Source organism: Pempheris klunzingeri, chromosome 2 (assembly GCF_042242105.1).
Source record: "Pempheris klunzingeri isolate RE-2024b chromosome 2, fPemKlu1.hap1, whole genome shotgun sequence".
Taxonomy (NCBI): domain Eukaryota; kingdom Metazoa; phylum Chordata; class Actinopteri; order Acropomatiformes; family Pempheridae; genus Pempheris; species Pempheris klunzingeri.
The window spans coordinates 6,272,527-6,300,087 of record NC_092013.1 but is presented as its reverse complement, the minus strand read 5'-3'; the positions used below and the strand labels follow the sequence as shown (position 1 = coordinate 6,300,087).

General features: G+C 40.8%; 1 protein-coding gene across 1 annotated transcript; it reads right to left on the bottom strand.

The window, feature by feature from the left end:
- Window positions 1-2,852: 2,852 nt before the first annotated feature.
- On the bottom strand, window positions 2,853-26,359 carry dnai1.2 (dynein, axonemal, intermediate chain 1, paralog 2). Its single transcript, XM_070849653.1, has 19 exons — window positions 26,318-26,359; window positions 26,064-26,123; window positions 23,696-23,794; window positions 23,399-23,479; window positions 22,971-23,100; window positions 22,618-22,670; window positions 22,339-22,485; window positions 21,812-21,940; window positions 21,432-21,516; window positions 21,189-21,306; window positions 20,969-21,012; window positions 20,619-20,866; window positions 19,649-19,738; window positions 19,308-19,395; window positions 19,036-19,115; window positions 15,270-15,418; window positions 12,673-12,772; window positions 8,018-8,203; window positions 2,853-3,063 (listed from the first exon to the last, which is right to left on the bottom strand). The coding sequence occupies exons 1-19, from the start codon at window positions 26,357-26,359 to the stop codon at window positions 2,962-2,964; spliced, it is 2,031 nt and encodes a 676-aa protein (XP_070705754.1). The 3' UTR covers window positions 2,853-2,961.
- Window positions 26,360-27,561: the final 1,202 nt, after the last annotated feature.

Below are 27,561 nucleotides of genomic sequence, written 5' to 3'. Positions count from 1 at the left end.
TTTAGTCCTTGGCTTGACAAAGAGCATAAAGGAATGCTGATGGTTGATACACACACAGCCTGAAGAAAATAGCCACAAAGATGGATGCAGGTTATACAGACACCAAGAGAATGGAGCGTTCAGTACACAAAGAGCGGCTGGCTGGCTGTTGGAGGTTTCTAAATATATCCTCTTATTTCATACTCTGGTCTGAAAAAAGAGAAAATCAGTCCATTGCTGAGAACAGGGACTTGAGCCTGTGTGGAGTGTGTATGTCATTGTCACTCAAAAACAACAGTGAACTGTGAGGCATAGCGTCTTGCTGAGGGTGTTACATAAGGACTAGAGAGGCTTAGTTGAGATTTGTGTCCTCTTCAATACGGCCCTCACACTGACATCTGCTTGTGGCTGTGTGTGATGGCCCACTCACTCTGGACTGAATCACAGGACGCTCGCATCCAGAGGAATTTATCATATGGAATCGCAGACACAAACTGTCCACATTGCCCCGACATCCCACCACAAATGATCAATACTTAAGCAATTAACCTGCATCGCTTGTGCTCAAAATTCAGACTCGACACATTTTTGAATTGAAAGAAAAAAAGAAACAGGCATGTTGCAGATTTCAGTGATTGTATGATGTGTATTTTAAACTTTCAATGGGAGTATTTAAGAAAGGAGTTTCAGAATATTTTGATGTTGTTCACATGAAAATATGTGAGCTATATATATGTTAAAGCTACTATGTGTAGCATTTCCAACTTCGGGGCACCCCAGTGGTTGTACCAAAAATGTAGCAATACACACTGCAACATCCTCGTCCAAACTACCACAACCATGCATCTGATTCAAGAAAACTGAGGAGAACAGGCTAATACATACAATAAAAATAATACATGCAGGTCATACCCTGCAGCTGTTTACACTGGGGTCGCTAAAACTAAAGTAACTAATGCTTCTGTAATCACAATAACTGACATTTCCAGACCTATTTTGATTTCCAATGGGCGTTATCAGTGGGTGCAGACAAAAATACTTTTAAACGCAACTGAACAGAATTACAACCAATCAGAGCAACAAAACACGACTAAAACAAAACGTACCAAATCCTGTCAGAGTTACAGCAAACACATCTTTCATATCAACAAAAGCAGGATGTATGCATCCATCGAGTCGCTGCATGGACGCTTAGCAATGTACTGTTGTAGATGTGGGCAGTAGTAAAGTGAATTTTGGCCACCTGAAAAAGTAATCAGTTTAAATGTTTAAAACTATATTCATGTTTACGTTATCACTTTACATTGCTGTCTGAAAGCCCTCTCCAACAGAGAACTGAAGTCGTTATATCGCCCTTCAGAGCCACCAGACTCAGTTGACAAAAAAAGTAACTGTACCTCACAGAACATGAGAGTTGCTTGTCTGTCGCTGCTTCAGTTCTCTGGTGGAAAGGGCTGTTTGACAGCAAGTACAGCGTACGCTCAGACTGCTATTTATTTCTAAAAGTTATCTTTATATGCAGTATGGGATTCAATAAAATATTCCACATTAGCAGCAGCCACCTTTTTACATCTGTTTACGAAAATGCCTCAACAGTGCTCCTCCTGTCATTCTGAATAGGAGGGTGGCGCAACGTATCTGCCAGAGCAAATAAAACATGAGCTCTGACTTAAATCTGGCTCCCAGGCTACAGAATACAAAGTAAAGAAACTATCCAAAAAACACTTAATGAATATTGGAGTCAAAGATAAATCCATCATCCACTGACAATAGCCTCAGAAGACCAGAATGCAATGGGAAATGTTATAATTTGAAAATGTGACTTTCTGTCTCAAGAGGAGACCGTGGAAAGAAGAAGTTCATGTCCCTCTGGGAGTCATTTTAGTAAAACAGATGTTGAAATAGATGTCAGCAAAACAAGAAACAGTGGATACAGAAAAAGCAACTGGATCATACATAACAGTGACAGTACACAAGGGTTTAATTTTCCCCTGGAAAAACAACAGTTGTAGTGAAATGATGTCCTTTGTCTTGCTCTTTTGTACGGCTAAGCCACTTTTCCAACAGATGCAAATTTCGACAAATCTGACAAACAGTAGTACAAAGAGTTCTTTGACCAACCCTGCAGTGTACTTTCTATTACTGCAGTAATGAGGCTGCAGCAATATTCTCAATACTACTCCATGGCCACGATCGTTTGTTACGCATTGTCTGTAAAAATGAGGTGATTGAGCGCGCCCCACCAACTGAACTTGTGGAGATGAAGTAATGAATCACACTTAAGGGAGAGAGTGCTGCATGTGTTTGCAGGGAGATGTGAGGGGCAGAGGAGCTCTCTGTAGCAGAGAGAGAAAGAGAGACAGCCCGGGACACTGAGCACCAGATCACTGGATGGTGCTTCACTGAAGGACAAGATCATTAAGGCAGAAGACAGAGAGGGGTGGAGAAAAAGGCAAAATAAAGATGGACACGACATGCCTCATAGTAAAGTTCTCCCTGTAGATGGGATATTAAAAGGCTCAGAACTCTTTCCTGGACGCGTGCCCAGGACGGCGTGTGCCAGCCAAGATAAGATGTCTGGATGGGGTCCATAAATGCACATCTATTAAGCTAATTTATCTCCTCGTTCACTTGCAGTAACTCTCCCCCTTCACTTTCCAGTTTAATCAACTTGTACAATACATATGGAATGGGTTTAATAAATCCCAGCAGAGGGGGTCAGTCAAGTCAGTGGAATTCAAATGTTGCCTGTTTAATATGTATCAAGTACCGCTGTATAAATAAATACATTATTAATGAATATGAATAATTTATTAACAATTTAAGAGAGATCAGAAGAAAACTGTTTTGATAAACAGTTACAAATTGTTTTCTTGCCAATGTCGATGTTGCACAAACTGAGCAAAAGAAGTGTTTTTTTTTTTTTTTCATGAATGAGAAAAAAAGATTGTACCATGCTGCTGTGGAGCCACGGTGGCCGTGTTAAACTGTGCTTTGATCTGGTTCCCTCAGCAGACTGAGGAGCTTCTCCATCTTGGCTACTTCCACTTCTGGACCCTTAGGCAGCTCCTGACCCTTCTTGCCCTACACACACACACAAACACGTAGAGAGAAATCAGAAATGACTTGACCTTGTGCTTGCTAAGCACTGAGGGAGACCACAAACCCAGCAGCTAACAAGAAGAGAACACAACACAGTCAGACAGAAGCTGAAATGGATGTGAGGTCAGTCGTTGTAGAGTGCTTATTTTACTCCTTTGTCTAATAATTTCCTTCCACCGTATTTTGAAATGTGCTTTGAAGACATGAGGAGCTACTGCCTAAAGGGAACCTTTTTAGAGGGAAAAATCAAAGAGGTCTTCCAAACTTTGTGTTGAGATTTTATTATTTGCATAAAATACTCCTGTTTGTAGAAACTTGAGTGTAACTTTAGAGCCACTTAAGAGCTAAAAACAGCTAAACATGTGACCTGTCATGCTGAGGGAGTTCATTAAAGCCCATTTAGAAGGCCTATTGTAATCAAGGCTCATTTACTATTGTTAGAGGCTTTTCTTAACTGTGATTAAACCTGGTGCAATCTTATAGTTCAGTAAACATTCACCTGATTTTAATCATCTTAATCAGGGAATAACACATATGAGTGATGGGAATTTCAAAAGCAACGTGTATTACAGCTCGTACCACTGAATCAATGCATGTGTTGACATTTATAAATGATATTACAATGAACAGGATATACCGCACAAATACGATTGACTTTCATTTTCAAGGAACAAAGAGGCAATTCATATTAACCCAGAGAGGTAGGTTACAGATAATGATTAGCATGGTAAGATATTATTGTTTTTACTAATAAAGACTACTACATTGAAAAAACTGGCTCAAGAATGAAAAAAGGAAACAGTTCATGATTTACTTGGGTTGACAATACTGAAGGGATGAATCAAGATGCTTCCTGTGTCCTAAAACCTTTTTCCCAGCAGACTTTGGGAGCAGGAAAAGCACAGGTGTAACTAATAACATTGATGACGGCTCATTACTGTCAACGATTATTAGATAGACCCTGCTTTCCCTGTTATGACCTCACATAATGTTTCATTTGTTTTGTCCTTTATGTTCACACCGCAGACTGTATAAAATAAATGGACGTTGCTTCTGAGTCTGACAAGTAAAGCCTCAATGCGGAAGTGCCATAAAGCTGCATTCTTTCAAGTGGCCAGCAGGGGGGGACTCCAATAAGACGTCAGAATGCATGGAAGTCTATGGGATAATGACTCTACTCCTCACTTTATTCATTACCTCAGTAAACATTTTCATAAAAAGTTAATGGTCTCAGTCGCTAGTTTTAAGTCTTCTTCAGCACAGCATGATGTTTGTTTTGTACATTTTGGTCACATTTGGAGGAAAATAGACAATAAAGCAGAGTAGGCTTCAGGGCGGGACTATGTTGTGAGTAACCAATCAGGAGTCATGCATAAAAGTAAACAATCAGACTCAGTGGTCCAAAACCAAAATGCCAAACTTGGGGCTTCAAAATGGCAGTCGACAAACCAATGGGTGACGTTATGACTCTATGGTTCACACTGGAAAAATAACAACATAAAGGATAAAGATTCTAGTATGCATACTAAAATATTTGTGTGGTGTTGATGGACACTGTCATCCCATAATGCATCAAATAATGGAAATACACAGCCACAAAAACTAAAATAGTACACTTAAACATTGGTACACGACAAAAGGAGATTTCTTCCTTCAGCACAGTTGAACAAATGAAGGGTGACTAGCTGACTCCTCCTTTGAAGCTTGGGAGATTTATATCTGTATCTTGGTGCAGCTATTTTGAAGTTTGAAATGGATACAGAGAGGGGGCTCATCCAGACAGACAGCTGCGTTCCCTAAACGAATGAGCATCAAATCTCCATGCAACATAATATCTCTGCCATGATGAATGGCTCAATAAAGCCTCCTCCACAGTGGAGAGAAAGACCGAATGGGCACAAACCAGCTCTTAAAATTAATAAAACTTCAAAAAATGAATCAAAACCTCAAAATGTATTTTTTCTCAACATATCAACCTGTGTTCTGATTTATTTTCTAAATTCCTATTTTTTCCTTGCTTGTTTACTGCAGCTGACTTGATCTGTTTGTGTGAAAGTAATGCATACAAATGATAAACCCCAACTGTGCTGGAAGACCCAGAATTTTGCATCTGCTCATTTTCTGGCACTTAAAATTAATATAAACATAAATGTTTTGGCAGATAGACAATCACAAAATGTTGCATAATGCTGCTTTTATGTTGAAAATGCAGCTTGTGATTTTGCGGGGCAACAAAGACTGAGGCCAATGAAAAGAGAACATATGAGGTGCACACAGCCAGGGATGATTTGATGTTAGTGGTCATCTAAAGAACATTTGGAGCCAATGTCTAAACTACAACTAACACTGTTATGTGCACTTTGACATTCAATATGGATTCTATGAATTACTCTTTCAGACCATCCATCCATCCATCCATCCATTTTCAACCGCTTATCCGGGGTCGGGTCGCGACGCCGAGAGACGTAGTCCCTCCAGCGTGTCCTGGGTCTTCCCCGGGGCCTCCTTCCGGTGGGACATGCCTCCCCAAACCTCCCCAGGGAGGCGTCCAGGAGGCATCCGAAACAGATGCCCGAGCCACCTCAGCTGGCTCCTCTCGATGTGGAGGAGCAGCGGTTCTACTCCGAGCTCCTCCCGGATGGCCGAGCTCCTCACCCTATCTATAAGGGTGAGTCCAGCCACCCTGCAGAGAAAACTCATTTCGGCCGCTTGTATCCGTGATCTCGTTCTTTCGGTCATGACCCAAAGCTCATGACCATAGGTGAGGGTAGGAACGTAGATCGACCGGTAAATCCAGAGCTTTGCCTTTTGGCTCAGCTCCCTCTTCACCACGACGGACCGATACAGCGACCGCATCACTGCAGACGCTGCACCGATCCGCCTGTCGATCTCACGCCCCATCCTTCCCCCACTCGTGAACAAGACCCCGAGATACTTGAACTCCTCCACTTGAGGCAAGGACTCTCCACCGACCCGGAGATGGCATTTCACAATCTCTCAGACCAGATTCAGCTAAAACGTGATGACTGCACAAATCCTATCAATCACAGTAGACTCTTGTTTCTCAGACTTTTAAAGTACGGCACACAGACCGTCAACGATAACAGCAGATACCCACAGGCCTTTACAGTTCTCTGAGTACAGCACAGCAGCACGTATACCTGACATTACCTCATTAGTGCCTGTAGCCCTCAGGCTTACAAGCGAGTAACAACTGCTCAGTCCAGCACAGCAGAGAGCACTCAGAGATTTTAGAATGCACTTTGGTGAGGCACATCCTGTAGTAAATTTCTGTTTTATGACACTTGTCAGGCTCCTAACATTTGACATCTCATTTTGGAGGCTCAAAACGATCAATAACTATCAATTAAAGACTATCTGAGGAGCATCACAGGAGAAGAGAGAACGAGTGGGCTGGTTTAATGAGAGGAGAGGAGCCAAGAAGTTGGACTGCCTCGCCAGCCTCGTTGACTGCCCTTAAAATAGGTGAGTGCCGCATGCTTGTATTGTGTTGTTACAGTCTGGATTGCTGGGCCACCGTGCCAATTTTGGGTATATTCATGAGCCCCCATGCTCATTGTGCTAGTTGTAGTGGACTGCTGTGCCAATTTTATAAGACATATTATTGGTAATATTTGCTGTGGGTATTTGTGCCTGATGCTTAGCTGCACCACTGGCTTCCAATATGCTCTGAGCGCTGTCAGTGGTGCTGAACTGTGCAATTATTTCCCAATTGTACGCTGTAGGGCTACAGTCTGAGGTCGCTAATGAGGTAGCACTGGATGTGTGTGTATGTGTTGTTATACTGTAACCATTCAAACTATGTTTATGTGTGCTGCACCCAGAAATAAAGATGTATTACTCCAGTCATTAGAATTTTGTCTAGTTTACATGCACCAATGTGAACAACACAAAGGAAGAGTGGAGAGGCTGCAGAGCTGACTGTAAATGGGCCCTGATTAAAGTGTTGTGACTCAGTGTGCCATTTGGTTTCCTCCTGTGTTTAGTAGGACCGCTGTGATTACTCCACAGCTCATTAACCATTGTCATGAGTAGCAACAGAGCCTTCAGTGACTCATCAATTGTGAACTGTGTAGCTACACCTTTGAATATGAAATTTATTTTATCTTTATTCTCTTTAAGTTTATTTTCCCCTTTATGCCTTGGCATGTATTGCCTGTTTGACAGAATGAATGTCAGGGAATATGGGGAGACAGACAGGTGGATGAAAAAGATCCACGTCCATACAATTGGTACCCCTGAACCCTTGGCAGGTTATGTGGTCGGCTTTTAAAAACCACTGGGCCACCAGAAGACTCTCTTTTATCTTCCTTTTCATGTTGACTTTAAGTAAAAATTCCAGTACATAGCAATGTAGGTTCTGCTGTTTCTTCTAGTGGTCTTTTCTAACAAGCTCATTCAATTACAAACAACACTCGACTTCTGTGTGGCTAATTGTTAACTGGCCTAAATGAGTAAGAGAGAAATACAATTAGTGATGCTGATAATGAGCTGCTGGGGAGGGGTGGGGGACCGTGGCCTCCATTCAACTGTTATTTGGTAAAATTAGCACGAGGTCAAGACTCTGCGAAGAATGAATCATCTGATCCGCTTTCACTGATGTGGAACAAGTGGCAGGCATAAATGATGCAAAGGGGCAGACACGCATCCAGATTGTTTACGGATAAGATGGTAGATAAGGTGAAAGAACACAGTAGGCCATGAGCGCACTTATCCATAGTGCTGAAAGTGGTAAAAGGTTTGGTACCTAATTTATAACTTGGACAAGATGGATTCGTATGTGTCATTAGAGCCTTATTAAAAAGGCAGGTTACTTACCACTTTAAGTAAGGGCACAGTCAGGCTTAAAATGACTTAATATTGAGTAAATCAGCTCATATTGTTGTGATGGAATCAAAACTCGAAAAAGTCTTACCTTGGGTTTCTTGCGCAGGTTAGGGGAGAGTTTGAGGCTGGTGATATAGCCTCTGTCATCGCCCACTATGACGATAGGATAGATGGGATTAAACTCGATGTGAGTCAGCTTGGTCTTCTTTTTGGCCACCACTTGCTGCTGGCAGATGGCCTCATATTTGTTGATGTTGAGGTCAAAAACATGAACCTGTAAAAGATGAGTGACGAGAATTAATGTGTTGTTTATGAATCATTTTTCTCTCTGTCTCTCTCTTTTTCTTTACAGTTCTAACCCTCTAATTGAAATGACATTTCTGAGTTTAAATAGAAATCCAGTAAAAACTGACCTATCTTATTGACCATGATATCTTGGCTGGAGGATGTTGAAGATGAATTTGAAGATTTTGCCCTCAGAGTAAGTTAGTAAAGGCTAAATCTGTTGTTGAAGGCTGCCTTTTCATATCTTGTGTTTGTGTTGTCTTTTATGTTAGAAGGAGAGCTGCGGAGCACAAGCCTCTGCAGGGATGCAAGCCTGACCATCTGGTGCAAGGAAGGGTGTTCCCAGTAATTCAACGGGTGTGCACTTCTGTCCTTATGTGTGTATGGCATGTGTGTTTGTGTGCTGGCAGCCTTAATACAACATCATAGGCATCGTTATCCAGAGGGAACCAGATCACAGATATTCTTCTCCAACCGAAGTGCATTTAGACAATCTGTCCACCACAAATGAGCCCACTTCAAAGCACAGCCCACTCCTTTTACCAGGAAGATGACTGTGCCCAGGCCACTAGGGCTCACACTGTCTATGTGTACCAGCACCACACAGAGCATTACAGTCGTCACTTGCAACCAATCATCATACTCTGCCAGGGAATGACTTTCTGTAACCTCCACCACTGCAGCCCTTATCTGCAGTGTTTTTTCGCTTTTGATATATGAACACTATTGTGACATTAGTCATGAATGATTTTGCAGTACACACTGACTACATTTGTACTTCTCGCAAGAACTTGGAGCAGAGAGACATTTTACTGGATTGAAAGTATTGTCAATAATTTATCAAACTTACAGCAAATTGTAATACATATTGTGATTTCATTCATTTCAACATATTCAATTATTTAGGCAGTTTTTATTGCTTTAGGCTGATGCTGTCCAAGTATCAGATCTAAACATTTGCCATGAGCTGACATAGGTATACTAACTGAAATATGTGGCAGTCCATTTGCAGAGGGTTAAGAGGAGCTGCACAGAAAGCAAATATGGATTTGGAGACTAATCACTTGGGGATACGCCTGGACTTCTCATTATTTCATCCTGACACTTTATTTCCTCGGCAGTCAGCTCAGATGGAGAGACAAGGACAGAGAGAACGAGGAGATATTTGTTTGCTCCGCACAACTCAGTGTCATTCTTACACCTCAGCCTGCCAGGCAACTCATTATCCCTACGAACACATGTACACACGCACGTACACTCGCACACACACTCGCACGCACACACAAACACGTACGCCATTGTGTCTCTGACATTTTGCACTGTGGCAGCAGCAGCAGCAGGCCAGGTTGTCATCAACAGTAAATACACGTCATGCAGCGCACAACTCATGCTGAGTCACTCAAGCTCTACCAGACGCTTGTCACCAAAAAACGACAAATGTCCTGCAAAGACTCTGCTATCCTGGGGAAGATTATGCTGATCATCATCATGCACTGCGACCGCACCAGTGAATGTGGGAATTCTGACAATATTCTGTCATTCTTCAAAGTCTGACAGCGACCAACTGTTATGGTTTATTCTTGCCTCAGAATGAATGAAGAACAGCTACTAAGTGGATCCAGTTAATTCTGCACCGTACTTTACAAGTGACATTTACTCCATCTCAAAATTTGCCTTCACAGTAAATACTAGTATACATATATATAACCACTAGCCCATGTCGACTAAGTCCAAGCTATTTTTGTCCAAGCTCATCCTTAAAATCAGACTGGACTGATAGTTCAGTTTTGAGTTCAGCACACTGAGAATAAATGAACCAAGCGCACTGACCTTGATCGACTCCAATTTAATATTCTTGTCCTGCCTGCTGCTTAGAAAGGAGAGGACATTGTGCTTGTAAAATGTATGCCAACTGATGAGCTTTTAATGAGTTTTTTTTAATAGCTGCTGAAAACTGCTTTTGATCCAGTTTTAGAGAATAAATAAATAACCATCGTTACAAAAAGGACTGAAACTTAATGCTAGCAAAGTCATTTAATTAGTCATTTAATTTCCTGTAGAAATATGTACAATTAAACAAACTACTGGTTTTATTCTGGCTTTGACTAACTTGTGAACTATAAAATGGACATTTCATTTATAATTTGCTGTGAAATCTGAGTCTTCCGTATCTCATCAAGATTGAATTTTGCTTGTGAAATGATTTATATGCACAAATGTGCTCCAGTATGAACTGTGGCTGTGGTGACTGAATCCTGGCACTGAGGACGACGGGACACACATACACACACACTATCACATAAGGTGTCTCTCAAATTGCTCAGCTCTCATTTCCTCTTTGTCACTCTCACTTGACTTCACTTGGCACACTGGACAGGAAATGTGTCAGACACAACACTCTGGACTTTTATAGCTTGCCACAGACTGATGCGAAGACAAACAGATGGGGACGGCTTGCAGGCATACTAAGAAAATATGTGGAGATAAGCAACACGGCATCCACTGAAATTACTTTGGGCTGGAATCAATAACCACTGGCTGGGCAGGAAGCCGCCTTTGTTACAAGAAACCATGTTTGAACAAACACAATTGCCTGAGGCTATTCCGGATTAATCTAAGGCTTAGCCTTATGAATAGAGGGAGGTTTTAGTCAGTGGAGTCTATAACTATATTATAAAGATAATAATGAAGTGGGTGGCAGGAGGTCAATGGTGCAGCTGTTTGTGATTTCACATGTTCTGTCAGGTAAGTGTCAAGCTGGTGTTATCTTGGGTACACAGCAGATGTATGGTGGGGATAATCACAGCCTTCACACAAGGCATCCTATAAGCCCACACACATGTCTGGGACTGCTCGTACAGTCAGCCTATATCACCTGGAAAACATCTTATATTATAATGGTGGTGCAGACGTTAGCACTGTTGCCTCACAGCAAGAAGGTTCCAGGTTCGAATTCGCTGGCCGGCAGGTTTGCGGTTTGAACCATGAACCTTGCCTGTTTGCGTGGGTTTTCTCTGGGGACTCCGGCTTCCTCCCACAGTCGAAAGACATGCAGGTTAATTAGTGACTCTAAATTGCTGTAGGTGTGACCATGAGTGAGAGTGGTTGTCTGCCTCTATGAGTCGGCCCTGTGATTGACTTATGACAAGTCAGCTGGGATTGGCTCCATCCCCCCTGCAACCCTTAAGGATAAGTGGTATAGATAATGAATGGATGGATGGATTAAATATGATACAGATCGTTAGTAATGTGTGCTTACAGTAAAGCACTGGATACAACAGTCCTGCAATAAATCCTTCATGATGGTTATAATGTTCAGTTTTTGTTGAGACTGTCCTAAAGAGGTGTTGATTCAGCTGTATGCTCATTTCGGTGGCTGCAGTCTGTGCTGCTGTTGAACTGTGCTGTGCTATGACAACAGGTGTTTCTATTACACCTGTTATATCTATTATAATGTCCAAATCTACATTCTGTATTGATGTTGACATTTTAAAAAGTGCTTTCTTCAACTAAAAATGTAAAACTGTTGGATTAATAATGAATTGTGAGATTCTTAAAAGGAAGTTTCACCAAGTTTTATATGAATGCCCAGTCAGTATTGATGGTAAATGTAGCAGTGTTTGCTAAATTGACAGAGAAAGCTGAGTTGTCCTGCTTGCAGAGCCGTGACAGCAGTGGCTACTTGTACCAGGATGCATTGCTTGCAAACCTCTGACACTCTCTTGGACTTGGCATCAGAGGACGGCAATGTGAGCAGCACCAGTGAATATGTTTTTATCTGGGTCAGCAAAAACCCAGTAAAGTGCATCCTCGTCCATAACATTTTCTGCACTTACACTTTGGGATGCAGTTTTCACTGTTAGAAACATAGTTAGTTTGGAATACAAGCAAAGAGGACAAAGATGTTCTGTTTGTGAGTGGCCCCCTGGCTACCCAGACCAGAAATCCAAGCTAAAAATGTGCTGTAGTTCTTCCGGGTCACCAAATATGTTGAATGGTGGCGAATGAACAACAGATTTACAGCAGGAGGACTCTACTTTCTTGGTCAATATAGCATGCAGTGAGGCATTTATTGCTTCAGTTTAACCCTAGATATACCATCAACATTGATTGCACACCCACATAAAACATGGCAAAATTTCCCTTCAACCCTTTAACCCCCTCACCAAGAAAAAAGAAATTATATATATATATTATATATTTTATTTCCTTGGGGCACTAATTACAAAAATCAGTGTTTTTTTATGAACAGACATTTTTTGAAATATTGGCCTCTACCAAACGGTTGAGATGTTGTAAGTAAAACATGTTTTCAATAAGATATAGTGAGTCAAAATGTGCTCTACCATATGGTTGAGCGGAAGGTTAAAGGGTTTAATGAATCTAAGTAAGCGTATTCTGAAGGTCAAAACAAGCAGAATGAGTTATGGGTTGCAAAATGTTTGGAGGGACACTCACTGTTCCGTCTGTTGTGACAGCAGCAAATACTGTGGAGGAGTACGGAGACCAGGCAACATCACCAACAGCTGCATTCAGGTCAAAGGTGAACATCGGAGTGCTGGGAAAACACACAAACATCCACAGAGACAGACTCAGACAGGAAATCTGCAACTTTTCATTTTATGAGCCTCTGAAATACAATTTCAACCAAAATGAACAAGTTCTGCTACTGTGGTGGAAACCATCTTCAGGTCTTCCATGGTGATCAGTTACAATCTGTCCATACACAGATACATACAGTCACCAGAGCCTGGTGAGATCAAACAGAGGGCTCCTGCACACTGTTTCCTCACATTATTAACTTGTGAAACACCACTGGAAGCAAGATGAAGAAATGAAATATTTCTAAGAGCTGAAACCAGGCACATACAGGCTTCCTTCAAATATTAAGGAGAGTGTGTGTGTGTGTGTGTGTGTGTGGGAGAGAGAGAGCGAGCAAAATTTTCTATTTCAGTAGTTTGCAATTTGGGCAACACAGAAGAACAGACTTACATAGGTTAATTAAAAGCAATTTGTACTAGGAGTCTGTTGGTGTTTCACTTATTGAATTGATTACACAACCAACACCTGAGACAGCCTTCGAGACATTCTGCAAGTAGAGCACAACAGGCTCTGCTCAGTGGTAGAATATGCCTACCATCAGCAAGCTCAGAGAAATAAATCAGAGTGTGGTAATGGTGAAATGTGCTATCAAGTGAATGTCACACACACACACACACACACACACACACACACAGTCTCAACTCTATAGCCCCTCTTTGTTTGAACTGAACACCTGTGTTCATTGATGACATTCCTTTGTTATTTATTGTTTATGAATTGAATATGTCTGACGGCCCAGTGTCTCCATAAAAGTGCTTTCACAGCAGAATGACACTCCACATACTGAAAATCCAAAATCAGAGCTATTAAATTTCAGAAATGATGTCCAGTTTTATTACTGGGCTGAGGCAAATCTATCAAGCTAAACTTCTTTGTGATTACTAGACTTGATGTAAGTATCCTCTGTAACTCCAAATCCCTTCAGCTCATTCAGGACCGACTAACTAATAGTTTTACAAAGCATATTAGCCTCCGACAAAAGAAGCTTTCAGCTTTGAAACACCTCTGAATGGTGTGGTAAAGTTTGTGAAAGTTGTATGGCTGCGTCAGATCCTCTCCTGGAAACAATATGTCTTGTATTTATGGGATGTTATGGATCATTCTTGAAAACTCTGTCTCTCATAATGGGCGGATGATTACTATCATTATTCAGTCAAGCTGCCTGCACTGACAAGAAGTGGGAGGCACATAATGTTGGGTCCATGATTAGTATAAGACTGTAATAAAGAATAAAGACAGACTTTAATATCATGGGAAGATTACTGGAATGATGATTACTTTGTCCCTTCTTCAATGAATGTACACAGATAACACAGAGCATTAGTAATGTTGTTAACATGAAAATATAAATACTACATCAAATTGCAGTTGTTATTCTGTATGCTAACCACAGTATTTTATTCCAATGCAGGATCAATGCAAATACAGCTTTCATCCTCTTCCGTCCAGGTACTTTTATAAAGTTTAAACTAAAACAGAAACCACACTTAAATAAACAGTCCACTAAACTAAATGATGCTAAAAGCTGCAGTTGTTTGGAAATCCTGGAATCAACAACAGCCAAGTGACATTTTTTTAACTTTCAATACTTTTTTGCCATTTCAACATAGATGAAAGGATCTTGGTTTGGCGAGCTCACACAAAAAAAGCACACATCTTCTTTTTCTTCCAGTTTGACACGGCCAATGCATTCACAATTCCTGCACTGTCGTTCTTGTCACTGCTTTACTCCCACTGTCGGCTCAGGGAGTACAGAGCCAGCCCTTTTCACCCGACACTGAAGACCTTCACAGCGAGACTGTGACACTTGGTTCTAGGTTTTGCTTCTGCTCAAAACTGTACTGTACTGTACTGTAGATGACAAGCTTCTAATCAAAACTAGATCAAGAGACAAAATACAGTGATATTTTTTATAGTAGCGATCAGTGGTGGAAATGGCCATGCTTTACTGGGGGAACCATACTTGGGGGAGAGGTGGGGGGCTAAAATATGAGCGGTATGGTGCCTCAGATTGTCAAGGCTGCTCTTCAACACAACTTTCAACAAAACCTTCTGTCCTTAACTTACAAGCTACAGTAAGTGGCTCTAAGTTTCTCGACAGCTTCCAGCACATCAGCAGCTGCTAGCCGTGATAACGGTGACACAGAAACACTACTTTGGGGACTGTGCTAGGGACCCTGAGGTGTCATGCCCATTGTTTGTATGGGCTGTATCTGGATTTGTGGTGCGTTCAAGCGTGATCAATTATATACATATCATCAACATGCATTAGAATGAGTATAAGACAGTTAAATGCAATAAAAAACACTAAATCGATTTTTAAAATCTGAGCTGGAAGATGCCTCCCGTCTTTTCCTCCAGGGACGATGTTCCCACTACTGGCAGTGATACAGCATTAAGTGTCTGTTGTCATATCTACAGTAGCTGCAAGTATTCACTCTTTGTTGTCTCACCTGATGGTATGGTCCCAGATCTTGACGGTCCAGTCTGAACTGCATGAGATGAAAACCTTTTGGTGGAAGTGGTTCCACTTTACAGCATCCACTGCCATGCTGTGGGCATCGTATGTCTCCAGGAACTGGCTTGAGTAAGTCTTGGAGCACTAGGGAATAAAGGCAAAGTCTCGATTTGGAGCAAAAGTAATGGTATAAACAATATTAAGACTGAGCCCATTCATTACCTGCTGGAGGACTGTCTAGGAACTGGAATAGGAACTATGTGCTTTTACCAAACTATAAAACAGCAGGGATACAGCAAGTAGTTGCATAATATTTCCTGAGTCAAATAGTAAACTCAAGGCAGTTAACATAATGTCAAATAGATTCCTCGTCTACTATCACATCTTGACTGTAATCCAAGCTGTTATTGTTGATGTTTTTTATGAAGTATGATTAGCCAGAATGTTGTGCAGAAATCAGAGAAGTCTAACCAGACAACACTGTGTCATAACAAAGGTCCCTCCAGCACCTCAGAAGACATTATTCAGCCATTTTCACAAGCTCAGTAGTCTTCGTGACCAGTAAACAGATAAGATCTTAAAGTGATAAGGATGTGACTTGAGTTAAATTTATAAGCTAATTCTGTTTTCTAAGGAAGTCTGAATGTATCTTGGCAAAGTCTCACTGTGACATTTCTGATTGGACGCTAGAAGTCTAATATTCTTGACAGTTTGACCAAAAGAGTTCAATGCTGGATTACCCTATACATTTCTACAGTTTGTTTGCAATTGACAGAATTGGGTTTACAAAGGCATCAAAACAGCAGTACAGTTAGATTACAGGGATAAATTAACTGGACAATCCAGGATAAAACAGCATGGCTGGTGGGGACAGCTGTTGCACTTCCAAGCGCTGACAGTTTGATTGTTGCAGGAAGGTGAAAGATTCATAATCTGTCCTCTCCTGGGGATTCTGTGCCACAGAATCTAGAGGCGACAGGCAGAACATATTTCATCACACATACTGGGTGTGTCTGCCTATATGAGAGTTTGATTTCACAGGAGTGCATCTAATCAAATCAGTTTGTTGCTCACTTGTGACCTAAATCATTTTGCCAGGCACAAAGCCACAAAGGTGCAATCAGAAATGTTTCAACAGTGTCTGATCACAATTAAAACCCGTGAATAAGTTACTAATGTCTTGCTTATGCACCACAATAAACATGGTTATTTCATCTTTTTAAATGAAGTAAAGCATCAGCCCAATGCAACAGATAATTTATATTTATAATTTATATCTAGATCATTTAAATTGTTTTTGGATGACAGTGAAGTTCTGTAGGTGATGAGCTTAGGTTATGTTGGGCTGGGGTAACACTGATGACATTTGCTAACAGGTTTAGTCTTTTCAGGTGCACCTGCCTGTGTGTGTACTTAAATTGGTGCATTTTGTGTGCTCTTGCATGTGTTTTAATTGCAAATGCGATTTAACCTCAACTCCCATAATCTCACAACCAAACACTGAATTCTTTTTATGGTCATGTGAGATGGATGTCCCTTAAGCAAAACTTTCAAATTTATAAAAATCCGCCAATTTCAGTGATGTGTGGATTATTCAGTGAGCAGTTTCAACATTTTTATTAAGTCATTAAATCAATAGAATGAGGGCATGTTAACTGCAACCAAATGAGACTTTTATGAGTGTCTTTCTGCCAACGGTTACAAAAACATGAGGAAGAAAAGCGAAGAGCAGGTGGGAGGCCAGCCAAAAACCACCAGCTGTCTGATGTGGACAGAGAGAGCCTCTGCTTAGGAGACTCATTAAACCCTTAATGTCAAGTTTGAGGGGCTCCCAACGGGCCACATGCACAGACACAAGTGCACGTGAACAATCCTACAACCACACACACACACACACACACACACACACACACACACACACACACACACACACACACACACACACACACACACACTATTAATGGAAACTTTGGAGCTTGTGTATCCTCTGGAGTGCAAGCCCAGCAGGATATCTGTGAGTGCACCACAAACAAAATGAGCTTCCGTTTTTGAGGGCAGACACTGGGAGAGAGTATACAGCCTCAGGATGATCCTAATGTCATTAGGGCTGGTACAGAAGGAAAACTCATTTTAGGGAAAGGGCTTTGCCGAACTACATCAGCAGAATTTTCTAAAGTCATCCTAACAACTATCTTTGCAAAACTTTTGTTTTGGTCCTGCATGTGCAGTGCCTTAAAGTCAAAATGTTTTATGGTGAAACCATGTTCTTTTCTTCGGTGGGACAAGTTGAGGGACATAACCAGGGAAAGGTTTCTCATACCAGCTGGGTTCCTAACTAGTGGTTGGTTATTCTAGTGCAGTGATTCCCAACCAGGTGTACTTGGACCCTCTGGGACACTTCAGCAGTTGCCACTGTGTGCAAAAACTTAACTAATCTGACAACACAGACTTTATGATCTAATGAAAAAAGATATATATCTGCATACTGAGTCTGCTGTGCCTGCTGAACTATGTTGTATGGAACTAGTTAACAAGTAAGATGAATGGTTGAAATAGCAAAAGTAATGGACAAATGACTGAAACAGTTAATGGATAAATGCTCGAAACGTCCAGGTGGTATTTGCTCAAATCCAGGCTTGACCAGACTAACCTTAACATTTAATAGAAATTAAGAAATGAATCTAACAATAGTGTGAAATAGCATTCAGTTTAAAATCAATTCAAATGACCGCACGTGGAAGATGACAGATGGTGAGTTACATCAGACAAAAGCATTGGGAACCATTTGTCTAGTGGACCCAGGTATACAGTAATGGTGGTTGGACAAGTGATCGTGTATGGCATTCACATGAAGCTGTCATTCAGTCCAGTAGTAGCTGGTGTATTGTACCGTAAGCAGATGCAGTGTAGCTATAAAGCAGAGAATGTGCTCTCTGCTTGGGTGAGAGGAGGATTTAGAGGCATCTTAAAGTTAAGTCAAGTCAGGGCTGGAGAACGGTGTTGCCTGTCAGAGGGGCCTAGTAGATTTATGACAGCACGGCCTGACACCCACTGCAGGGCCTAATGATTAATGATCATTTTACATGAATAGTGGGCTTCCATCGGAATGTTACTTAACTTTGGGCACATTTGACTGCGTATTGAAAACTGGCATTATGCTAAACTTTCCAGACTCGTTTTGTCTGTCTTCTTTAGGCTAGCTCCTTTGCAAGTCCTGGAGCTAGACTACAGAAAATCTAATCTAGTTTATTCTCATGTACACAATCATACACTACATGACGTTTAGTGAAATTCTTAATGATACTCCAGTGATTAGCTGTGATTGATCAGTTCAAAATCATGCACGACTCACTGAGTCAGGACCCGAATGGCCTGAAGGAAGAAGCTCTTCCTCATCCCCTTTGTTTTGGTCTTCAGGCAGCAATAACACCTCCCTGACTGCAGCAGATATTTATATGCATTCTGTGTGGCACCACTGCTATGGTGCATTATTGATACACTGACATCAAGTATTTCTGTTTATTTGACGCTAGCTCTGTTTTGAACTGATTTCTGATTTGTCTGCATCACATAATCAGGACTGTGGCCAATGAGCCGTATCTTGACGTTACTGCATCACATGTTATACTGTGATTCCCTTCCCCACTGGACATTTGACAGCCTAAGTGAGTCACGTCAACACCATGCTTAATGTAACTTTAGAGGTGACCTACAGTGTGCTATCCAGCTAAAACCAGCATAACGATATCCTTGATACATACCTTGTGTATTTTCCCTTCCTCTGTGCCAACTAGGAAGAGATAGTCGATCTGTTTATGGAAATCAAATGATGTACCACAGGCTGTGGAAAAGAGGCACCAAGCACTTAAATTAGACACGCACTGTTACAGACTGATGTACCGTGCTGAGGCAAATCTGACATGATGTCAGATAATATTAAAACAGTAGTTCTTTGCGAGCGTAATATCAGTTTTAATTGTACACATTCTGATATACATGAACAAGATGACGTGCTGAGTAATGGTGCCTTTACCGATGCTGGGCTGCTGTGCACCTTCTGGCCCCTCAGAGACAGCACCATTCAGCGACAGTCTGATAATGTCTGTGAACACCAGCTCATTCTGCAAGCATACAAACACACTTTGATGCAGTAACAGATATATGCACATGCAAATTATAAGCTAAGCTATTGTAAGCACACACAATTGCAAATGTGAACAAACACTCAGACACACTTATCCAGAGTGCACACAGAAAGCATGTAATTAGCATCTTGAAGGCTTATATTTGCATTTTGCTGAGATATAGAAAAAAATCTTATGACCATAAGAGTAGAGGTTACAGAGAGAAAATCAATGTAATTCCTTGGCTAACCTTGACGAGTGTCCAGGACACAACTCGGCCATCAGATGACACAGAGTAGAAATTGTGGTTATTGTCCATGTCATCGTTTTGCCAGTGTACCTGAATAAAAAGAATAAAATCAAATCTACTGAGAACAGGGGAAAATGATTGGTTTCAATGAAAGTGAATAAGTTTAAAGTGCATGATCAAAATAATACCTGACACAAAAGATGTTTGTGTGACATTGCCTTTAACCCAGCAGATGAAACTCTCTCGGTTGGATGAGCAACCACTTATTATAGTTTTGTGTTTTTCTTACCTTCTTAATTAATCCAGTTTAGTTTCAGTTATTTTCCAGAGTGGGTTTGCTCGTTTCAGTTACCTTTATGTTTCAAAATGTTTAGTTTAATTTAATTTCATTTTCATTAGTTTCAGCCTTGTTTTAGTTTTGTTTTTTTTAATTATATAATGGGGGAGATATTTGTCAGGGGCAAACCTACAAAGTTCAGAGTTGGTATTACAATACAAACACAACACTTAGTGAAGGCAGCTGACTTCCAGTCATGTTAGACATCCCAGTCTCAATAAACATCTGCACCAAAGCCTCCTCATTCTGGTTGTGTTGACACATTTAACCAACTGACAAAAACTAAAACTAAAGACATTTCTTGTACATTTCAATTATTTTAGTACAGTAGTATTTTAGTAACACAATATCTTTTCAATTAGTTTTGTGTCTAGTTTATATCTTTATTTCAGTTAACTATAATGTTTTGTCACACCTAGTTTTGAGTTTAGTTTTATTTAGCTACAATCACCTTGAACTCAAAACCGCTGCATGACAGAGTTTATTAGTCCACTTCCACTCCTAACTAACTGGTTCTACAGCATGTCTATATACAGCATGAATACAGGCAAAGCGATAATACAAGTGTGGAGTGACTGGAACTAGACACACACCCTGAGTTCCCATTACCTCCACCTTGTCCCTTACTCTCACCTGCCAGACTGGATCAGTGTGCTTGCCAGTCTTGGCTGTGCTCTTATACACAGGCTCCGTACCCTCCTCCTTCAAGTTGTAGACAGCCACACAGCCGTCATAGAAGCCGACCGCCACCAGATGGGAATGCTGCGCATGGATGTCAAGGCACAGGACACCAGAACTGGTAGGGTAGATGTACTCTGGGAAGGCAGAGTTCTTCAATGAGTAGAAGACAAGCGTGCCATGCCCTTGTTTAGTGAAGTCGTCTGGCCGGTAGAGGGATAAAGGAGGGATACTGATTAAATGAGGTAAAATTAAAATATTAAAATAATCTCAGAAATTAGAGATAATCTACCTTGTGTACTTACATGATCCCATTCCCACAGCAAAAAGGTCCTGATATTTCTTATTCCTGGTGAGGACAGGTGCATTAATCAGTCACTCAAACATTGATATACAAACACTGATAGTTGAGGTATACACTCAATGACATTATCTCTACAATAATAGATAGTGTGGCAGTCGCAGCTACATATTGAATAATAATGAACATCCATCTCAGGGAATATGGTTGATGAGCAGGCCCACCAGCAGAGGGCAGTGACGGACAGTCTTTTGGCTTTGTCATACTGGAACTTCCACAGAGGGAGAAGGGTGCCCTCCTGGTCCCTGAACTCATCGGACGCATCCTCAAAGTATTTGAAATCTGAAAGGCCGTGAAAAGAAGGGCAAAGAAGAGAGAAAAAAAGAGAGGGGGATGAGTAGCAACCTGAATATCAGCTAGTATTATATTTTACAATTGTGTTACTTGATACATTCATGAGAACATACCTTGTGCTATGTCATCAAATGTATTCTGGTTGGCCATTCGTTCAAAGGTCTTGGACGCCTTGCCCACTTTACTGATGTCGTCATTCTATCATTCAGAAACATTTGGGATTTTTGATTAAGCCCCCGTCCTCATTAAATTATCATAAACTAACATTAGAACATGAGTTTAATGGTATAGTACCATGGGGAGTCCTGGGTAGTCATGTCATCAGCTCTAAACATACAACACTGATCTGACAGCCATTAAGAATGTATTGTATGGACATGTACTGTATGTGTGGAATGTAATGCAGCAACATGAATATGAAATGTAACTGTTCTAAGATGCAAATATTATATTATCTGGTGTAGACAGGAAAGCTGATGGGGACTCAACTTACTTGAGTCTCCATCAACATCATCTTCTTCTTGCTTTTGTCGCTCTCTTTCTTTGATGGTGCAGCTTTCTGCTTCTCTTTATTTTTCTCTTGTTTCTGCAGCTCCTCTATGTACGCATCATAGATCTCCCACTGCAACGAGAACAGGGTTATTCCATCAGGTCAGCCCATGTGCGCGCACATATTCAGTGATGCTTAACTGTATGAACACAAGCCTGGCTTAAACATCTCTTTTAAACACGTCAGGTAATCCGGTACCTGATTAGCTGTGGCAGCGAAGATGCTGCGTGGAGGAGGTTCAGTCTGGCAGCTTCTTTCCTACAGGAAAATATAAATGACTCCACTGAAACTCCTGAGGCACTCGGCTATGAATATTTTATTACACACACATCAATATTATGCTTTTCATGCTCTCCACTATTAAAGTGTTCCCTTTTAAATGTGAGGTATCTCAGCTCCTACGTCAAAAGATGTGTGTTATGATGGGACATGAGCTGCTGCTCTAGCAGGGCTCTGGTTGTCCTTCCTACCCTCAGAGGGTTGTTGAGGGTCTGGGAGGCCCTCTCACTGAAGTTGAACTGGTTTGTGACTTTTGGCTCCTTCTTGTCAGTTTTGGAGGCAACACTGTCTGGTCTGTCCTCTTCTCCAGCTTCATCCACTTCCTCTAAAGGTGTTGCCTGTGGAAAACCAACTTATTAGCCTTCTGAAGAACTGAAGATTAACAGGACTCTCTCATGCATTGCTCAAAATAGAACACGCTGTCCAACACAAAACAGTGTTCTGATTTTAGCTCAGCAAAACATATTTACCGGGGTTTCTGGTTTCTCCTCATCGGGTTCAGTTTCAGTGTCGACTGTTGCAGCTTTTGGAGACATTACAGATATCAAATCATAATTTGACTGTATAGAAAATAACCATAGAATTTCTTTGTGTGTAAGCTCTGGACATGTCTTGAATTTTATGGCAATGTAGAAAGTGACCCCTTCTGGTGCCAAGTATGCACTACACCAGAGAGGAAAACATTATAACACTACATGTTACAAAAACACTCCAAGGAACAGCCTTGCAGTTGTTATGGAAAAGAAAGCTTGATTTGCCGTCAGTATTAAACAAAGTGCTGCTGTGATCTGTAAACACAGAATATTATTGCAGTGACAGGAACTACCCTCAACGAGACCCTCCTTGGCTCTCAGTCTACGAGCCTCATCAGAGTCTTGATGCAGAAGGCTGCCCTCCAACACAAAGTGAACAGCCATCTGATCCACAACACTGGTAGGCTTGTAGGAACGTTCCTGGGAAACACAAGAAGCAATGAAGTGAGGAATAATAATATGAGAAACCTGTAGTTGGATATGCTGGTAAGGAGAGAAGGAAATGCATGTAAATGAACCACTTATACGGCATAAAATAAATAACAAACAAATAATTCGCAAACAAAAAGGTAGAGGATTATTGGTTCTGAATAGTTTACTGTCAAAAACGTCAGTCTTTCTCATTAAACAGTCTTCAACATGAGGTGGCTTCAGTATTACAGTAATTCCTGCATATACAGTGAGTGATGAGAGAAGTAATACAATACAACTTTCTTACCTTGAAGCTGTAGCGGACAATATTTTGGGGGGCATGTGGGTTGTTTGCAGTCAGGATCCTTGTTATTTCTTCTTTCAGCTCCTGATATCATTATAGATAAAACAGAACACATTAAAGCAGAGGCTACACTTGCATGGACTTATTTGGCAGAGGGACTGATTTAAAAAAAACAGTGACCATAAGATGATGAAGTACTCTAGTTGGAAAAGAAATTAAGCAAACGTCTAAGCCAATTCCCTGAACATATTCCATGTGCATGTACTTAAGCTTGAACAATGAAGATCCCCATCCACTCACACTCTCAGTGAGCTCCAGTTGATCTGGAGGTTTAATAAGTGCTTTCCCATGGGACCACTCATCCCATCCATCACCTGTATCGACGCCTTCCTCATCATCCTGTAAGGTCACATATACAAAAGGAGTTTTACTAATTTATTTATTTTTTTACGTTATCGAGAACAATTCCACACATTACAGTTTCATGAAGGAATATTGATTTTGCATTTATCAGTTCAATATATTCATATTCAAAACAGAAAAAATGAAAAAAAGATACATAGAAAATTTTAAATAAAATGGGTGTATGGACACAACAAGAATTAAAGCTGCAAGCAGCATTAAAGGGCCCTCACACTTCTGCACGCGTCGGGGAATGTCTACAGCCGCGGACATGCAGCCGCAGTTTGGCCAACATGGCCTGAATTTTCGCGATTGCTGCAGCGAGCCTAATTGGAGCCTAATTCTTGTGATCTTCAGCCATAATTTGTCCTTTACCATGCATATATTTTCACAGAAACAAAAAATAATTCTCAAAGAAGCATCTTGAAGGATTTAAAGGTTAAAATTACCACAATTCACGTCGGTATAGTTTGTCTGCTTTGACAGGCATGGAGCCTATTTTTAGACACATAATTAAAATAAAAATAGCGCTTTTCCTGTTGGGTTTAGGACATGGCTCCAAGAGACTTTTTTTTAGGTCTTGGCATTGGCCATATACACAGTGAATTTTACACATCTAGGTGAAACATTGCTCAGGGGCTGCTTCATTAAAATCTTGTTGAAATTTTTGTAGGGGGCGCCGTTGAGCCGTTTTAACAAACCCAAACCTATAAACAAGGTATCCTATCCTATAGGTAAACCTATAAACATTTTACAGCAACTTTTTGCTTTGAAAATGGAACGCCACGCCCTAAAAGTTTTGTACAGACCTTTGATAACTTTTCATCATTAACATTTTTGTCACACACTGACCAAGTTTGAGGTGGATCTGATAAACCCCCTGTTACTAGTTTGACAATTTACTAACCGTTTATGGCCACAAATCCATCAAATTCTGACACTTTTTTTTAAAAATAACAAATTTCCTGTTGGGTTTACAACATGAAGTAGTTTTGTAGGGAGCGCCATAGAGCCATTTTGCTCCACCCAAACCCATGAACCAAATCAGATTACTCATTTCAGGCCTCTTGACAGGTGTGCCAAATTTGGTGATTTTACAACTATGCTTAGCCCTTCAAAACTAACTTCCTGTTTCATGGCGAACGAGGCGTCGCCATGATGACAGCATTTGACGAAACCTCAAGTTTGCATCATCCACGTCTTGGGAACATTTGGACCCAAATTTGAGGTGGCTGTGGTTAACCTGCTGAGAGATGTCCGAGAATAGAACATGCACTTCCTCCCGCCACTAGGTGGCGCTATGACTATGGTTCAAAATTGGCGTGTACATGTCTTCAGACCTGGACTGTCGTCAAACAGTATACATTTGGTGAAGATAGGACCTTGTAGAGTGGAGTTACAGCACTTTTAATGTTCATGGCGAAGGATCGATATTCGCCACGCTGCCACGTGCCAACATCAACGTCTTGAGGATTTCCTGTCCAAATTCGAAGTGGATCTGGTCAAGTGGCTGGTCTTGACACGTCATGCTGATTGGATCATGTAGAGTCTAATTATGAACAACTCGCCACGCCCACACCGTTTGGTGAAAACTCAAGCTTTTAAAACCTTTCATCATTAATGTCTTTTCTACCAGCTGACCAAGTTTGAAGTCGATCGCTTCAACCCCCTCGGACTAGTTCGTTCATTTATAACCCCTATAAATCGCCATAAAATCCAATATGGCCGACTTCCTGTTGGGTTTAAGTCATCGCTTCAAGAGGCTTTTTTGTACATCTTGAAGAGATACATGTACCTGCCAAATTTCATACATGTACATTAAACGCAGTTCCGGGGCTATGGAGCCATTTTGCCACGCCCATTTGCAAGACCCATAAAATACGTAATTTTTTACCACGACTGATGTGTGTGCAAACTTTCACGAGTTTAGGCCCTCATAACTACAATTTATCTGGGAGAAGAAGAAGAAGAAGAATTTCTTGCATTTCAATAGGGTCCTCGGGCCCTAACAAATGTAGGTAAAGCAAGTTTTCACAATTTTCACATTGTAGGAGATGATGTAACAGTCTTCAAATTTCTGTACACAGCCAACCGCACTTTTGCACCACAAATCACCATATCAACAAATCACACGGTCAGCCCATGTGGTAGAGATGAATATGTTGGTTAAATCAAAAAATGATTGAAGCCAGATGCCAAAACCCAGAGCTGTTATCGGTTTATACACTTTTGTCCCCGCAGGTTTGTCATTTGCATGTGCACCTACCTTCTTCTTACTTGCAGTTTTGCTTGACTTCGCACCAGGTACCTTCTGAGCAGTTGAGCCCTTTTGTGAAAACAAATAAAAATGGTCAGCAGCGACACTAGTTAGCACTTTGATAAACACCCAGTCAATTTACTCAACTTTAGTTTTACTTTAACTGTGCTGCTGTTACTTTATTCACTTGTTGCGACGCAGCGATATCACTTTGCTAGCTAGCTAGCTAGCTTTGACGCTAGCTAAACTGAGCTGATGTTTACCTTTCTCACAGATGCTGCAGCGTTACTGTTAGGCACTGGCATGGCGGAAAATGTCCAGCAAACTGACTTGACCAACAATTTAGGCTTGTCAAAATATAACACGACGACACTAAGCAGAAAAAGGAAACTTTTAAATAGTTAATGTTAGCTAAAGAGGACTCGCTCCTCAGCTGCTGCCTGTTGCTGTATATAGGTTGCCAAGACAACTGGCCGGTCACCAAAGAGGGTAAAGCCACTGATAAAGTCAAGATAGTTCAGTTCCCATCACACGAAGCCACTTTAATGGTATTAGATTCAATTCAGTTTTACTGTGCAGGGAGTAAAAGTATGAGATAACGAAATGCATTTTAGCGTCTAACCAGAGGTGCAAAAAAGCAGCATAGTGCACAGTTTGTTCCTATGTATAGTGGTAATCAGGAAATGAAATTAGCACCTGCAACCTGCCAAATACAGAGTAAATGTTGGCTATGAAATCAGGTCATCTGCCACCATGGCAGATAGGATTTTCTTATATTAAGAAATATTACTTAAAAGGAAAGAATAGTCAGGGATTAAGGTTACATGATATATTCCATATTTGTGCTGCCACTACCTCTGACTCAGTGTTTACACATCTAAAGCCTGTATTCAATTTCAAAGGAGGCAAACCAAAAACTGAATGTCCTGTAGAAATGTTCAGTGACCTGCCACAGTGACAGGTGGTGATATATGAATAGATAAGACGAATGCTGTCTGATAGGAAGAACTCAAATATATGGCCCACAGTAGAAGATAGATCAGTATAAGTATAAACATGGAGTGCAGGTGTAAGTGCAACTAATACCAGTTTATGTTATAATCAGAATAATCAGCTGATACTGGATATGAATATGGCGACTACACTTTAGATAAGATATGTACAGTATAGACAGCAGTATAAATATGAATACACTGTAGGGGAGATACACATATATTTATATAGTAGGTATAGATATACATATATTTATATAGTATTTATATAGTATATTATTTATATAATATATAGTACATATATTTATATAGTATGGACGATAGTATGGATTTATATTGTGTATAGAGAGAGTGCAAATGTTATCAATTAATTGAATTGGGATTTTAAATATGCATTGAAAGCCACAAATTATGTAATGGTATGTTTTTGAGTAAGGTGAACAGTAAACTGGGATGGAAAATGTTGTTATGTTAGGATGTATTATGCTGAAGATCTGGTTGTATTTCTCAAATTA

Excerpts from the sequence above, each read along its gene's own strand:
- dnai1.2 (XM_070849653.1), bottom strand. The coding sequence starts at position 26,359 with ATGCCAGTGCCTAACAGTAACGCTGCAGCATCTGTGAGAAAG. Across the intron at positions 19,739-20,618 it reads ACACTGATCCAGTCTGGCAG|GTACACTGGCAAAACGATGA; the intron begins GTGAGAGTAAGG and ends CTTTTTATTCAG. Across the intron at positions 12,773-15,269 it reads ATCTGGGACCATACCATCAG|CACTCCGATGTTCACCTTTG; the intron begins GTGAGACAACAA and ends GTGTTTTCCCAG.